Here is a 16,816-nt window from a genome sequence, read left to right as displayed (position 1 = left end):
ATGTTCAAATGTCTGTGCTACAGACATAAAAAAAAAATTAACTTTATAAAACATTTGGCTTGAAAAAATAGCATGCAATGTTAGCCATCTCTGAAAATCATATTTGATAACGAGATTATAGTATATATAAAATACAGTATTCCATTTTTATCAACACACATAGCCTAAAATACTGCGGTACATACTAAGGTATGGGTGTTGATTCTCAAGGTCAAGTACTTTGCTCAACCACTGCATGCTCTGTAAATGCAAAATGCAGTACACATTAAAAATATAAGCCCAGAGTGGAAAAAAAACCATGGGTATAAAACCTTCAGCAAGGTTAAAGTATAAAAAAAAAAAAAAAAAAAAAAACACACACAAGAATACATTTTGCTAATGCACATCAGCACACTGTATACAGTCAAAGACCCATTCATATGCATTGAACTTTAAAGCTGAACTCCAGTCAGATCTATAAAACTGAAACAGTACAAGGATAGTCAGCACTAGTAAACCAATAAAGATCTGCTGTAATGCACAACTGATCACAGGAGAGGTGCCGACAGGATGCAAGAGGAGCGAGTTAATCTCAGCAATGTGCTGCAGCTCCTTCCAGATGAGGTAGCTCCTAGACCAGTCTATATTGCTCAACTGCAGACAGATCTCAGGGAGTGAACAAGAACTGTGACAATCAACACACTTTTGAGACCATTCTTCTGACCTGCATTTGACTTGATTAAAGTGGGTTTCTTTCAATCCCATAGATTAGGGATCCTCAAACGTTTTAAACAGGGGGCTAGTTCACTGTCCCTCAGACTGTTGGGGGGGCCAGACTATAGTTTGAAAAAAACGCAGGGATCAGGAGTGCGTGGCGCCCTGTGGTCTAACTTCAGAGGTTACTTTGGGTGGCTCCTCCTCCTGCACTCTGTCCTGGTAGGGGCAGCCCTAATGAGTAGACTAGGTAAATGACCTTGGCGAGCCATATCCCTGCCATAGATTGTATGGGAATGCAAATTCTGTTTGAAAAAAAATAAAAAATAATTATAATATAAATTTTATATATATATATATATATAGCCAGAGCCAAAGGTCAGGGACCGCCAGAGCCAAAGGTCAGGGACCACAAGTGCAGTATGTCTGTCCCACCAGTGCAGCTTGTCAGGGACCATTACCAGTACAGAGTGGGGATTATTTTTAGAAATCAGTTGTAAGACACAGTGGGGATGTCCCACGGTGGCAGGAATTGGATATTAGAACACCGGGCGCCTCCCAGTATTGTGATTGACAGAACACTGTTCCTATAACCTGAGGGAGGCAGGAATCAGCGATTGGTGTTCAGATATACTATACCTGATACCGCGGGACATCCCCGATGTGTCATACAACTGATTGCTAATAATAATCCCGACTCTGCACAAAGATAGCAGGTGGGGGGGGGGGGGGGTGCGGAGGGGCGAGGGAGGAGAGGGGAGAAGGACATCTCATCCATGGGCGGCACAGACCGGGTGCTGTGAGACCCCTTCTACCACAACATGTCTGCATCCTCCCTGCTCGGCTTTCACAGGACTACAAGGGGGCGTGTCACAGACAGGATGTCAGCAGGCAATGACTGTTTTTCAGCAAGTTCAGCAGCCTATTACAGAGGAAACAAAGAACTCAGAAGAACATGGATGGCAAATTTTCCCTGCACACCAAACACTTCCATTCCAACTCCAGGTACACAAAAAGACACATAGCCAAGAATTCTCCATTGACAAATGTTAAAATACAAAGCCATTCAATATACGCGTGCTTTCAACTTTGTGGTCACAGTACAGGAAAGACCCTTTTATATTCTACCATGAGGAACTCGAATAGACTGCACAGAACCTTGACCTCAACCCTACTGAAAACCTGTAGTATAAATTGGAATGCTGACTGAGCCACGTCTTCTTGTCCATCGTACCTGACCTAACAAATGCTGATTTGGTTGAATAGGCACAAATTCCCAAAGACAACCTCAAACTCTTGAATGATGGGGACTGTTATAAAAGCAAAGGGTAGAGGGGGCATCTTCATCTTAATCCTAAAAGGAATGTCCTCCAAGCACATATAGGTTATGGGCAACTATTCACAAACTTTTGGCCATATATTCTAAATGCAAACACCCCCTTTGGCTCCTATTTTAATGTAAATATCTTACCACTGAGGAAATGAATGTTATACAAGAAATGTCACCCATTTTGTGCCAAATTAGGAGCACCATAAAACCTATTTCAAATTATCCAGGACTTTGCCTGTGTATCTCAAGTTTTTACCACAACAACATCCAATTAGTTGTCTGCTATATGAAATGTATAGACTGGCAGTTGTACAAAGACAGAATGACCTTAGCATTCACTATCAGTCATATCCAGTTGCCATTTCCTGCCCCATTATTTTCCATCCCAGGTAAAGCATTTTGAGGTTAGCAAAGGCTTAGGAAAAAAAAAGGACATCAATAATAGTAGACTGTTTAAAGATACTATAACATCCATTACAGACAAAATTGGATCTGCATAGTGCTGAACCCGGGAATAAGAAGTTTGATTTATAAAGTATGGTAGCCCACACTAAGTCACTAACTTTGTTACTTGCATTAGAGTAGTTTCTTAAACTCCCTTGCTTTGTAAATCCAAATTGAACTTCTAATTATCAATACAAAAAAAGTTAAACTGTTTTACCTTAAAAAAAGCAAAGGCTTGGGCACACAAGTTATATGTTGACACATTTAGCATGCTGCTTTTAAAACTCATTTACATCTATTAAATTATTTTGTGTTGTGTACAGTACATTTAAAATGTGCATATGTCAGGGCACATGAATACACATTAATCCAATATAAACATAACCTAAAAAATATGTAAAATGTTAATGCACATTATTAAAAAATGGCAGTAAATATTCACATTTTAGCGGTATCGGACTAAAGCCAACAAGTGAGAAGGATTTTGATTATTATATAATAATTAAAAAAAATTGTACATAAATTTAGAGTTGTACATCAGGCTCATCAGCCCACAACCTCCATCCCATTTGCCCTACTCCTCCACTGGAGCAGGCTTGCACCCTTTAAAAAAAAAAAATAGATTTCTTTTTACTCTGCGTATTCACTCCAATGACTGCACTGGTTTGCTTCCCCTCTTCAACCCTCTATGGTAGGCAGTGCCAGTGAGGTCCAAACAAAGGATGTTCACCGCTCAGGTGAGTATACTTGCTGTAGTCCTGTGCAGGTGCCCGCCCCAGCTCGCTGTTGTGTGTACTTGATGGAAAGAAGGGTCCAAATATATCATTATTTCTCCAATGTCAAGTAGACAGAACACAGGACAAACAAGCTGTTTACTAGTTTCACACAATTAAGTGCTTAATCATAACAAGGTTATGCTACGATTCGGTGCTGTCTACTTGATCAACATTGGAGGAATATAGATTTTTTTTGGACCAATTCAGGTGGTGGTATGCAGCCAGAACCCTTCTTTCCTTCCAGTGCCTTCTAGCATTTGCCATAATTGACAGTCCAGATCTTGATGTTTTTTCTCCTTCAAACATAGCCACACATTTGATAAGGTTTGATGAAAGCTTGTTCTGGTAGGATTTGATTTCTCACCATTGGCTTACTGGGGCACTTACCCTGTCCTTATGATATACTATGATTTAAAAGCAGTGGCCTCCAAACTGTGGACCTTTGCCTGCCTTCACCCAGCCCTTGGGGCACTGTTCCTCCCACTGATACAAGGCACTATTCTTTCCACTGACACCAACGATGGGGCACCCTTTCTCCCACTGACATCAAGGATGGAGCCCTAATCCTCCTTCTACTGACCATAGCGCTTTGTAATTTTTTTTTTTACTCTGACTACCAAGCCTGAGATTTGTCTACTCCCACTGATGCTAGTGTATTTTATACTTCGACTGACTACAGTCTGCCCCCCTAAAGTCTGAAGGACAGTAAACTGGCTCTTTGTTTATAAACTTTGGAGACCCCCATTTTAAAGGGTTTAGGTATGAAAGCTTCAGAAATAGATTTAAAAAAAGAAATAAAGTTTTTTTTTTTTTTTTTTAATAATTCCTATCACAAGCTAATAAATATAGCTTAAAGATCACCAGGTCAAACCGTTCAAAACCCCTCATTTGAAATGGATAATCCTTGTTGATCTCTATCCTATGCACCATCACAGATAATTATGTAATTTTGGCAAAAACAATGGCGTGACATTGAAAAATCATTGGTACTGTAATTGTATTGTTCAATATTGCTTACATGCGCTTAAAAAAATTCCAACAATGACTCAAAGGGAACACAACCCAATGGCATTGTCCCATCTGCCGGGTCTTGTTTATGACTTGTCTTTTTCAAAAGGACAATTTTTGATTTCTTCAGCTACATCCACCCAATGGATTTGTGTTTTTTCACTTTGTTGTCAAATTGAATTTATTTACAACAAGCTATTTATTGTTAGGGTTTTCTGTATGGAGACCTGAATTATTTTTTTCCTTTTTGATTTAATCAAGGGCGCTTTTTGTTACCATTGGGCCCAAGGTTCCTGTACACGCTGTCATTATAGAGGACACAAACAAGGGACTTTACTTGAATATGGTAAGTCTGAAATATACTTACCCAGACTTTTTGATAAGCATAATTTTTCCCAAAATTAGAGAGATTATCTCTAATGCTGCTTAAGATCTAGAACCACACTTGAGAAGTGTGACTTCTCTTGTGGTACCATTTCTGTGATAACTAAAGCTTTAATTATAATATTCCTTATGAGAAATAAAAGCCTGACGTAGATTTTAACTGAATAAAGGACATAGTAGAAGGACACAGTAGTGACCATGGGGTGGACAAGAGGATCTATTGAGTGCAGCAAGAGATCAGGAGACCAACACTTCAGGAACGGTTTTGAAAGATTTTTAAACTCAATGATTCCTCTTCATCAGTGGCGTTTGGTGGCATGGGCAGTAGGAGAAACAAATATTTACTTGCTTCTCTGCAGGGATAGCGGTTACCGTTTTCACTTTAGCAACTGAGCTGCTTTAATTTGTCACAGATTGCATTCAATGCACGCAAGAAGTTAAAATGATAACTCTATTCACAGCTAAGCAATCATGCTGGTAAAAAAGCTAGCACAACTCAGCTAGGGTTTCTCATTGTTCAGACTACACATTTAACTGTCCACTGTTTCCCTTGCCTTGTTTGCTTTAGTGTCCGAGACACCGGGCACCTGTGCGATAAGCACCTTTTGTCAAAATATAATTGCTGTTGGAGTCTGGTTGCCGCTGTGTTCTGATAAAACACAACATTGGTAACTGATAGCATCCATTTTTCGCATCTGCACTGACATTTATCAGCACTTATAAAACCTGGGGATGTCTGGATTTACAAAATTTGGGATAGAAAGAGAATTACGATTTGAAATGCTAACCATTTATAGAATAATATTAGCGTCTATATAGTTTACACCAGTGCAGTAAGTTCCAGTGTGTTCCATTTCCAGACAAAAAGTAGAACATGCTGCCTTTTTTCTGCACTGCACTGTACGGGAACGTGATAAAACGCACCAAAAAGGCACTGGAACAAATATGTCCTCATTTAAGGTGAAGAAAACAAAACAAAAGAAAAATGAGGGGGGGAATACACTGGAACACATCAAAAATGTGCATGCAGAAAAGCATCCAGACTGCATTTCTATGGTGTTAACTGGCCCTTATAGAAGGTGCTGCTTCCATTACATGGGCAATCAATGTGATAAACATGTAATGGTTAACTAAACGTCAAAGGGCAGTATTTTGTCAGTTTTTAAAGGAGTAGGCACAGCAGTTTGGGACTTTAAATGAGGCACGGGTTAGCGCCTCCATCCCGGTATTTAGCACAATAAGGAGGGAAAAAAGTGGGACTTTAAAATGAAGCGGCTGAAGTGTGAGGGTCAGAAAAAGGTAATTTAATTGAATCCATAATATATGATACAAAGTAAATTCATATATATACATACATACATGTGCCATTGTAGGGCACAAAATGTGTTATATGAAGACATCAAGGTGTATGTAAAGACACATAAAGTCAAAAAACATATATGAACAGTAAATAGTATGTGGAGCAACAGCATAGCCTAAAAATGCCTCAGGGCGACATATCCGGTACCTGTGTTTGTAATCACATAATGTAAACATAAATGTACTGAATTAATATTAAAAATTAATTAAAAGTAACGTCGGGCCGTAGTAATTATCACTGTAGCATCAAATGTAGCTCTACGCGTTTCGTGGATGTATTCTCCACTCATCAGGAGCAGATGCGACAGATACCTGTAAAATATATAGATATGGTAAACCACACTCTGTATAGAGGGGAATAGGTACAGTACATAGAGTGCTTTCAAAAGAGTTTCGCCACCAACGCCACCAGCAGCCAAATGCAGATCACCACCAGAGACATAGACATGCATAGGACATGAGTATTCATGTATAACCATAGGAATTGTACCGGAGATGTCATATAAAATACTTAATAGACTTGTTGTCAACATACACCAAATTCGCCACCAACGCCACCAGCAGCCAAATGCAGATCACCACCAGAGACATAGACATGCATAGGACATGAGTATTCATGTATAACCATAGGAATTGTACCGGAGATGTCATATAAAATACTTAATAGACTTGTTGTCAACATACACCAAGAAAGCACTCTATGTACTGTACCTATTCCCCTCTATACAGAGTGTGGTTTACCATATCTATAGTGATGCTACAGTGATAATTACTACGGCCCGACGTTACTTTTAATTAATTTTTAATTAATTTTTAATATTAATTCAGTACATTTATGTTTACATTATGTGATTACAAACACAGGTACCGGATATGTCGCCCTGAGGCATTTTTAGGCTATGCTGTTGCTCCACATACTATTTACTGTTCATATATGTTTTTTGACTTTATGTGTCTTTACATACACCTTGATGTCTTCATATAACACATTTTGTGCCCTACAATGGCACATGTATGTATGTATATATATGAATTTACTTTGTATCATATATTATGGATTCAATTAAATTACCTTTTTCTGACCCTCACACTTCAGCCGCTTCATTTTAAAGTCCCACTTTTTTCCCTCCTTATTGTTTTTAAAGGAGTATTATAGATTTGAAGTGGAAGAAAATCCCAAGTCCAACCATCCTTAAAGCGGGACTGTACTGCGGAAAAAAATATTAAAAGCCAGCAGCTATAAATACTATAGCTGCTGACTTTTAATAAATGGACACTCACCTGTCCCGGGGTCCAGCGATGCCGGCAGCCGAGGCCGATCGATTGCTCGGCTCTCGGCTGCTGCCGCCACCATTCTAGGTGAGGGAATCAGGAAGTGAAACGAATCGGCTTCACTTCCCGGTTCCCTACTGCGCATGCACGAGTCGCGTAGCGCAATAGGAATTGTCCGCGCTGTCTCTGGGACCCGTGTTTGTCCCAGCAGACAGCGCGGCAGGACAGGAAGAGGCACAGACTCCCACGGGAGTCTATGCCTGGAAGTGGATGTAAATACCTGTCTTTGACAGGTATCTCCACCCCCCTCCCCCCTGAAAAGGTGCCAATTGTGACACCGGAGGGGGGGGGGGAGGGTTCCGATCAGCGGAAGTTCCACTTTAGGGTGAAACCCCGCTTTAAAAATGTTTCCCCTCCTATCCAAAACATAAAATATATTTTATATCTATGATGTGTGTTCTTACCCATTTTTAATCTGCGCGTGTCACGTGATCTTGTCTTGTAGCTCTGGCTCAGGGAGTACTCAACAGCTGTTGTCAGCACTCCCTCTTCTACCCTGCAGCAGCAGTTTCCAGACACAGGGGAGCCACAGATGCAGGATCACACGACCAGAGCAGATTAATACCTTAGAGCCGGTGCCTGCCAGCCCTGTAAGTGTTTTAGTAAGCCGGGGCTTACGGTCATGTGACCACCGTGATTGGAGGTCACGTGATCAGAACGAACGGGAGCTTTCAGGTAGCCACTGGTAACCGTGTCGGGAGTGAGCAGGGGGCACGTGCTCTTGGCACAGCTCTACCAGCGCTATTGCATGCAAATCTGTGGCTGCTCGGCCCCAAGGCCCGGCTGCCGAGAGGCTACATATTTGCCGCTAGGGGCCAAGGAGTTAAAGATAGGCAAGTGATAATAAAAAAATTATGAATTGGAAAAAACAAAAAAGCAAAAGCTAGGCAGGTGCACAAATCTTGTTTTATACTAGTTAGGATAAGGTAAGAAAATGGGGAGGGAACATTTTTAAGAATAGTTAGACTCCTCCCCCAACCCCCCACGTTTTAAAGCACATCTTCACTCTCCGCTTCAATTAACATTGACTTATTTAAATCCTTATGCTGCTAGCATTAGCAAATAGATAGGAAATGAGATCATATTTACTTGTTTTAACCTTTTTTTTCACATTTCTTTGGTTACTTCCTGGTTTCCAGGCCTAGGAAAATTATGTCATATCCCAAGGATCGTCAGGAGGGGAGAAGGGGTTTTCTGAGCTAAGCATGCAAGCCTGCTGCATGCATGCCTAGGCTAAAGGTAGAGGAATTCCAGGAAGTAAATGCTACATGAATCATCTGCCCTTACTCAAGATGGCCATGACTAGAAATGCTAAGGGGAGGGGCTTTTCAAGATGACTTCTCAGCAAAAGATTGTATTAATAAATATTGTGAATTTTTATTTCTTGGTGCCAATTAAAAATCCCAAGCAACTAATTTACCTTCTTGGTACGACAATACAGGGATGTGGCACCTTGAGCCCTTGCTCACACTGAACGCGAGTTTGAAATTGCTGAACTTGCGAGTTCGGTGGCGATTTGAAAGACATGTATATATGGGTTCAAGCACAGATGTCTATTGAAATAACCCCCGAAGTTGCCAAAAGTAGTGCAGGAACTACTTGTGGAAATCGGCACCGCAAAGTTGGCGCTGCACCATTTAGAACAGTGACGCTGCCGGCAATAGGCATGGAATTTGACATGTTGAATCACGGCAATGTGAATGGGGGCTGAAACTACTGTGGGTCTAATGAAGACCATCAATTAACCAATTAATACTCTAGGGTTACTGGCTCTTTGATGTGTTTATTTTTTTTTATAACCTATCAAAGTATAGAGTTAATATAAGAATAATCTGTTAATAAGTGTACTTTACCGCAGCAGCAGTTCGGAGAGGAAGACATATCCTTGGCACGTCCTGAAGTCATCCAGCAGTGTCTGAGACACCTCACTGGAGTCCTTGAGAAAGCAGGAGAGACCAGCAAACATCTCCACAATTTCCAGAGGAGACAGATCATTTGACTGCTGCATGTTCTGCACACATGTGGCCAGGCATTCTTTCTCTATAAAGACAAAAAAAGAAAAAGATGGGAAAATCACTTCCGACACCAAGCTGTCACACAAAAGTACATGCAAGTTTTACATTTTTATGTTATGTAACTCCATGTACTGAGCAGCCAGTGTGTGTTTTCCTTTGAGGAATGACTCAGTCACTCCAGTATGGAATAATCGGAGTCAAGGCAAAGGAATGGATGAGGCTGGTTATTTCTCAAGCAGACAGCAAAATGTTAGCGATGCTCAGTTTTTTTCCAGCACAAAAACAGCACAGGCTTATGAAATGTCATATGATGCTTTTTTGTGTTTGGATGAAATCTTGAACATATGGTCTCCCTCATTTACCAAAAACCTATAACCTTATAATATGAGGTCAAACCTAAACATTTTCAATCTGTATGCAATCGGGCAGGCCATTGCACTACATAGTTGAAGGTAAATCTAAAGGAAATTAAATAAGAAAATTGTATAATATGTGGCCAACATTATGTTTTCTTTGACATTGTTAAGATGACTGAAATAACAACTCACTGCTGTAGGAAAATAATTCTTATTGCCTATAACTGGAATTCATGTTTCTTTCTCGACTCTGGACTGCAGAAAATGACAGCTGGAAGCTCATTGGTTGCTACAGGCTACACCAAGGCCATCTTTAAGGCAGGGCAAAAGGGGCAGCTGCCCTGGGCCCTGTCATTGTTGTGGGGCCTAAAACAGCTGCCTCATACTTGCCAACTATCCCAGTTTAAATTCCCTTGTCCTTTGAAGTTTTAGTCCTGTGTTGTGTCACAATATCTCAGTGTGAGGTGCTGGTACTAATTGTGCCCAGACCCTGTGTATACATGTAAATAACCAGCATTCATATGTAAATAGCGGCATTGATAAGTTAATAGCTGCGGCCGGCAGCACTGATATGTAAATAAAGATGGTTTTTTACATGTATATCATACCCCCCTTCAGTGAGGAGAGGATTTGCTGTAACCTCTAGCAACCAATCAGGGAGTAGTAATACTTTACAGTAATCTCTAGAAATCAATTAACAAGCAGAAATCGTTTGCTGTAACCTCTAGCAACTAATCAGTGAGCCGTAATGTGTGCTGTAACCTCTAGAAACCAGTCAGTAAGCAGTAAGCAGTAATGATATGCTGTACCCTCTTGCAACCAATCGCAATTGCTGCCTGATCTGATATAGTAAACTGATTTGAAGTCTAGCTGCTATTTATTGTATGTCTCAGAGCAGGTGGAGAGTAAAATTGCATGGTGGAGGGGGGGGGGGGGGCAAATAAAATTTTTGCCCAGGGTTCAATCAATATTAAAGATGGCCTGGGCTACACAATTTTTTTTTCTGTAGTACACTTTTCATACACCAACCCTTCTATGACTACAGGCATTGCAATTACATTTTTTTTTTTTGCCGTGATGTGGTTCTGCATCATTTGCAATGCAGCAGCACAGAAACAAAGTAACAGAAACTGATAGGTGATGCAAAATGTTATGGTTGTTACCAGACAATATTTAAGGGTGACAATTTTGAAATGCCCTGTGAACATGAATAGGATTATTTTCGGAGAGCTTTCCCTTCACTTTCGGTCTTGGATACATTAAAAATAACGTAGTATCAAACTAGAGGTTAGGGCTTCCCATTGGCTACTTCTAGCCAACAAGCACAATGTCAGGTCCAATTTGTGAAGACTTCTAGAGAAAAGACTCCAAAAGATTGACTGCTCCTAGTTGGCTGTGTTCCTTCTTGATAGGGATTGGGTAGAGGGGGGATTTGCACCCTAAAATGCATCAGGAAGTAACAATTACTTAGGAGGGGGCCATTGTGCTCCCTGGAAATATCAGAGCAAACTTTTTCTCCTATCTCTCATCTCTATTGGCCTTCCACTATGATGGGCTGCCTCACTACAAATACGAAGGTGCAGGTGGCAGGATGGGGTAGTCGAGCTACCGCATGGTCAGGAAGTACCAAAGCTTTTTTCGATGGTTAAAGTATAACAGGAGGTACTGAAAGCCACTGCAGATATGTACAGGCTTATATGTCTGCATGTGACAATATTGTGGCTGTACACCTGATGATCGGCTGTGACCAATCACAATTGACAACACAGAACTCTGTACATAGAGACCGATTTTGCTGTTTCTTCTCCCTGAAATCAGTTCAGCGAGAAAAAGCAGCACACGTTACACCTGTTATGCCACTCACACACGACCGGACTTTGACGGACTAGGTCAGATGGAATGAATCCCTCAGATATTATGATTGTGTAGGGGCACCAGCGGACTTTTTCCCAAAAGTCAGATGAACCTAGAAAAAAAAACATGTTTCAAATCTTTCTGACGGACTCGAGTCCGGTCAAAAAATCCGTTTGTCTGTATGCTAGTCCGTTGGACGCAAGACGACGCTAGGGCAGCTATTGGCTACTGGCCATGAACTTCCTTATTTTAGTCTGGTCGTACGTCATCACGTTCAAATCCGTCGGACTTGGTGTGATAGCATGTGGCCAAGTCCATTCGGAAAGTCTGTCGGAACTCCGGCAAAAGTCTGTAGACTGTCGGACCTAGTCCATCGAAAAGTTTGGTCGTGTGTACGAGGCATTAGGCACGAAGTTAACTCCTTGATTGACCCTTGATGTTAACCCTTTCCCAGCCAGTGTCATTAGTACAGTATTTTTACTGATCACTTTATTAGTGTCACTAGCGACATCCGTGTCAGTCAATTAATGACCCTCCCAGCCAGTGTCTGTTAGCGCCAGATTGGCCATCAAATTTCTAAAAAGGTGCCATCAAGATGAAGCTTTCACCACATGTCGGTAACAACCCATTCAATACATACATACAAAGAAAAACAAAACAAAATTAAGTTATGTGTAACAAAATGGAATGGCACATGGAAAAAGTATTGAACACGCTAACTGAAATGTTATTTAATTATTCCTACAAAATCCTTTGTTGGTAATGACAGCTTCAAGATGCCTCCAGTATAGAGAAACTAGTCGCATGCATTGCTCAGGTGTGATTTTTGGCCCATTCCTCCTCACAGTCTTCAAATCTTGAAGGTTCCGTGGGAATCTTCTATGAACTCTGATCTTTAGTTCTTTCCATAGATATTCTATTGGATTCAGGTCAGGTGATTGGCTGGGCCATTCTAGCAGTTTTATTTTCTTTTCGTTAAAACCAGTTGAGAGTTTCCTTGCCTTTGTGTTTGGGATAATAGTCTTGCTGAAATGTCCACCCTCGTTTCATCTTCATCATTCTGGTAGATGGCAGCAGATTTTTATCAAGAAGGTCTTGGTACAATTTTAAATTTATCCTTCCTTCAACGATATGAAGTTTGCCAGTACCTTATGCTGATAAAACAGCCCAACACCATGATATCCCCACCTCCAAGCTTCACTATTGGTTCGGGGCTGTTTTTGGGGTGATGTGCAGTGCCATTTCATCTCCAAACATGGTGTGTATTAAGTTGGTAAATTTCATGCCAACAGCACCTTTATAAACATATTTACCTAGAAAAATTGTGACGTGTTCAATACTTATCTTACCTGCTGTGTGTAAGAAATATAATATATATATTATAATATATATATTTATTAATTAATTATAGTTCGTAGATGTAATAAACTTACACACAAACCAAATAATATACACTTTTTTTTTGTTAACCAAAGACATGTAGTAGAATACATTTTGCCCTACATTTATGAAAATATGGGGATTTTTTTGTTCAAAATTATTTGTCTTTTTTTTTTGTTTTCATAATAAAAAATTAAATGAAATAAACCCAGTGGTAAACAAGTACCACCAAAAGAAAGCTTTATTTGTGTGATAAAAAGGAAAAAACATTTCATTTGTGTACACTATTGCATGACTGAGCATTTACCAGTTAAAATAGCACAGTGCTGAATAACAAAAAATGGCCCGTCATGAAGGGGATCAAACCTTCCAAAAAGGTCATGTGGTTAAATGTTTCCACTTACCGTGTATATATTTCACCACATTTAGGCTAAGCCCATGTCGCGAAATGGTCATTAAAACTTCACCAGCACTTTTTCTCCAAGGAATGTTGTACGGAGGGCACCAGGATGTTATTGCACTAAAGAGGAGTTGAAGGTCATCTTTCTGAGCCAGCTCTTCTGCTGGAGATACATAGTTGCACAATTTCACTAAAATCTGAAATAAAAAAAAAATAAAAAAAAAATAAAAAAATTGAAAATATCAGGGAACAAAATCACATGACTCAAAATAGTATCCAATAAAATAAAAAGAAATCTTTTTTAAAAGTATCCATATGAAAATAAAGCAACAAAGGCTATACATCTAAATTGATATGCCTCAAAAGATAAAGTACCATAATCTCAGGAAATTTGAATTCTATCCCAGCGTTTAGTGGCAGGGGCTTTCAGAGGTAGGAAACATAACCCACTGCCAGTGTTTCCAGGAGCAGCAGAGTTTTGGCAGAAAAAAATAACGCTTGACACTTGTTAATGCTATACGTGTTTAGCGCTTGAGCGTTAATTCATTTCAATGGCCAGAATTATTATTCTGGCCAATGTAATGCATTATTGCCCAAGTGCTTGATGCCAGTAAATGCGGCTTAACGCGCTGCACACTTTTACAAGTTTCACAGGTGTTTTTTCTGCCAAAACGTTGCTGCCAGGAGGAAAGGCTTTTGTGTGCATGGGGCCTTTGATGGACAAGTCAAAGCCAAATTCCAGATCACACTTTTTAGGCAGTTACATCAACCCCCACCCCCTCTCCCCCATACCCAAATTTTTTTTACCTATAAATGTGTCAAATTCCATGCATCTCCAAACAAATGAGCTCTTCTAAGGTGAAAATAGACCAAACATGCAGACAATGTGTAAAAATTGCAGTCAATTTTATTTTATTTTCTTCAACTATACATTGCTTTTGTATTAAAAGCTATTTTTACTAGGGCTGAAACAATGTGCAGCACACATACAGCTTAGTACACCCTCCATACATGTAAAAAGACACAGTGCAGATACACCTCAGTACATCCTCCATACATGTAAAAAGACACAGTGCAGCACACTTACATTTCAGTACACCCTCCATACATGTGAGAAGACACAGTGCAGCACACTTACATTTCAGTATACCCTCCATACATGTCAGAAGACACAGTGCAGCACACATAAAACTCAGTACACCGTCCATACATGTCAGTAAGTGCCTAAGAACTTGTAAATGTGTGAGGAGCAATGCCTCATGGGACATGTAGTACTGAGCAAGAGAAGGAAGTGAGCGATTCTAAAAGGCATCAGTATCTGAACCCAGAAAAGGTGCATGCTGATATACTGGAGGTGATACAAGGCATTAAAATTACATTAAAAAGGAAAAAGTTTACCAGTATTGTGCATAATATTTAAAATTATGATATCTTGGCAAAAAAGTCTCAGCCTTTAGTACTACTTTAATTTACCCTGCACATAGCTTCCTGTCCGACTCCTACTTAAAATACCCAGTATATCTAACTTCTGGGTGTATTTATTACTATATACTCTATATAAAATATAAAGGCTTACCTGTAGGTGCTGTAAATATCTCCTAAACCTATATGGTTTAGGAGATATTTACAATTCCCCGTAAGAGGATTCCTTCTGCACATGTGTCAATGTATTTGGCGCATGCGCACTTTAATGAAAACAGCACGGCGTGACCCTTCTAAAGGACATGCCGTGACTGTTGGTGCATGCACGTGAGTGACGTCATGCGACTCCGGACAGTCACAGAGCCGGAGACAGCGACCCCAGAAGGAAGATGGACGCTTCCAGCCAGCGAGGAAAATCGGGGACATCGCTGGCTCCTGTGTCAGGTAAGTGACACATAATGGGCTACTATGCAATGCATAGTAGCCCATTATGCGTTGCCTTTGCAGGGAAACAAAGAGGAAGTAAACCCATCAGGGTATACTTACTCTTTAACATTCAATTTTAAAATGAATGCAATTTCTGAACGAAAACCATATACACTGCCTGAAAATTAATTTGCTCGAGAAAAAAGTTTTCTATTCTACTCCTTTGAATTTTCCCGTCACTGTGGTAAAAAAACGAAAGTTGATTTGACCCCACGAACGATTTGAAAATTGAACGAATGTTTTTACAATAAAAAAAATTTTGAAAGGAAAAATTTGTGTGTGGCCAGCATAAGTGACAGGCCTCGCAGGGGGCTTGTGTAAAGCTACCTGCCTATGACAAGGGAGTCTGTCATACATATTTTATTACAGTCCCATCTGAAAATCTGCAAAACGTAGTTTTAGGTCTTTTTAAAATCTTTCTTTAAATAAAAAATGTTGCTCTTTTAGTCTGACGACACATACTAGGTTCAACCTTTAATAATACATACAGTATAGCTCTTCTGTCTGTTATTCTCAAAATGGATTCTATATTTTGTTCCCCAACCATATAGCTGGATATTTATATTTACCACTGCATATAGATATTCAAAAATAATTTGTCTGCTTTTTTAAATTTACATCTTAACTAAAAATTGTACACCGACCTTTAAGGTTTATCGAAACAATAATTGGCCAACTAATCGATGATGAAAATAATCATTAGTTGCAACCCTACTTTTTAATACATCTTTGGTCAGTTTGCACCTTAATGCCCTGTACACGCGATAGGATTTTCCGACAACAAAATCCATGTTTCCCCCCCCCCCCGACAGCTGTTGGCTCAAACTTGTCTTGCATACACACGGTTACACAAATGTTGTCGGAAATTCCGAACGTGAAGAAGGCGGTGACGTACAACAAGCTGAGAAAATGTAAGTTCAATAGCAAATGCGGCTCTTCTGCTTTATTCCGAGCATGCGTGGAACTTTGTGCGTCGGAATTGTGTACACACAATGGGAATTTCCGAGAATAGATTTTGTTGTCGGAAAATTTGAGGTCCAGATCTTAAATTTTGTGTGTCGGAAATTCCAATGGAAAATGTCCGATGTAGCCTACAACAAGCTCCCATCGAACATTTTCCTTCGACAAAAAATGACCGTGTGTATGGAGTTCATTTGTTTGGAGACGCATGAAAATTCACACATTTAGAAGTGAATCATTTTTTTTTTTTTTTTTTGGCACAGCTTGTTTTATACACAATATTGTAAACACCTGTGTCACCTCAAATTAGGCCCTGTTGGCACTGGTATTAAAAGCAGGCATTTGAGGCAAGGTTTTAATGCTCCGCAAACGCTTAGTAAAGCAGTCTGCAATTGATAATATAGACTGTGCAAAGAGCTGAAGTGTTTCAAAAATGCAACTACATGTCACGTTTGAAAAGGAGCTGTAGCATCTCACCCCCTTCCATTCCAGTCTATAGCAACGCGTCATTAATGTGTCAGCACACGTTTATGAAGCATTTGGCCTTGCTCACAAAAAAAGAAAAAGAAAGAAAAAAGGCCCTTGGGGTGGGATTTAATGCACATCAAACACCACAT

At 40.0% G+C, this 16,816-nt stretch overlaps 1 protein-coding gene across 4 annotated transcripts in view; it reads right to left on the bottom strand.

The window, feature by feature from the left end:
• Positions 1-16,816, bottom strand: part of WDFY3 (WD repeat and FYVE domain containing 3) — a 367,376-nt gene that overhangs the window by 215,267 nt on the left and 135,293 nt on the right. For all 4 annotated transcript variants that reach the window (XM_077476410.1, XM_077476412.1, XM_077476411.1 and 1 more), the window contains exons 7-8: positions 13,336-13,528; positions 9,180-9,366 (exon numbers count right to left, since the gene is read on the bottom strand). In XM_077476410.1, the coding sequence (XP_077332536.1) occupies positions 9,180-9,366; positions 13,336-13,528 (380 nt within the window). The remainder of the gene's footprint in view (positions 1-9,179; positions 9,367-13,335; positions 13,529-16,816) is intronic.

The sequence above is a fragment of the Lithobates pipiens genome, unplaced genomic scaffold (genome assembly GCF_037356315.1).
Source record: "Lithobates pipiens isolate NorthernLeopardFrog02 unplaced genomic scaffold, aLitPip1_a1.2 Scaffold_13, whole genome shotgun sequence".
NCBI lineage: Eukaryota > Metazoa > Chordata > Amphibia > Anura > Ranidae > Lithobates > Lithobates pipiens.
The sequence above is the reverse complement of the archived record's forward strand: the minus strand, read 5'-3'. Positions and strand labels throughout refer to the sequence as shown.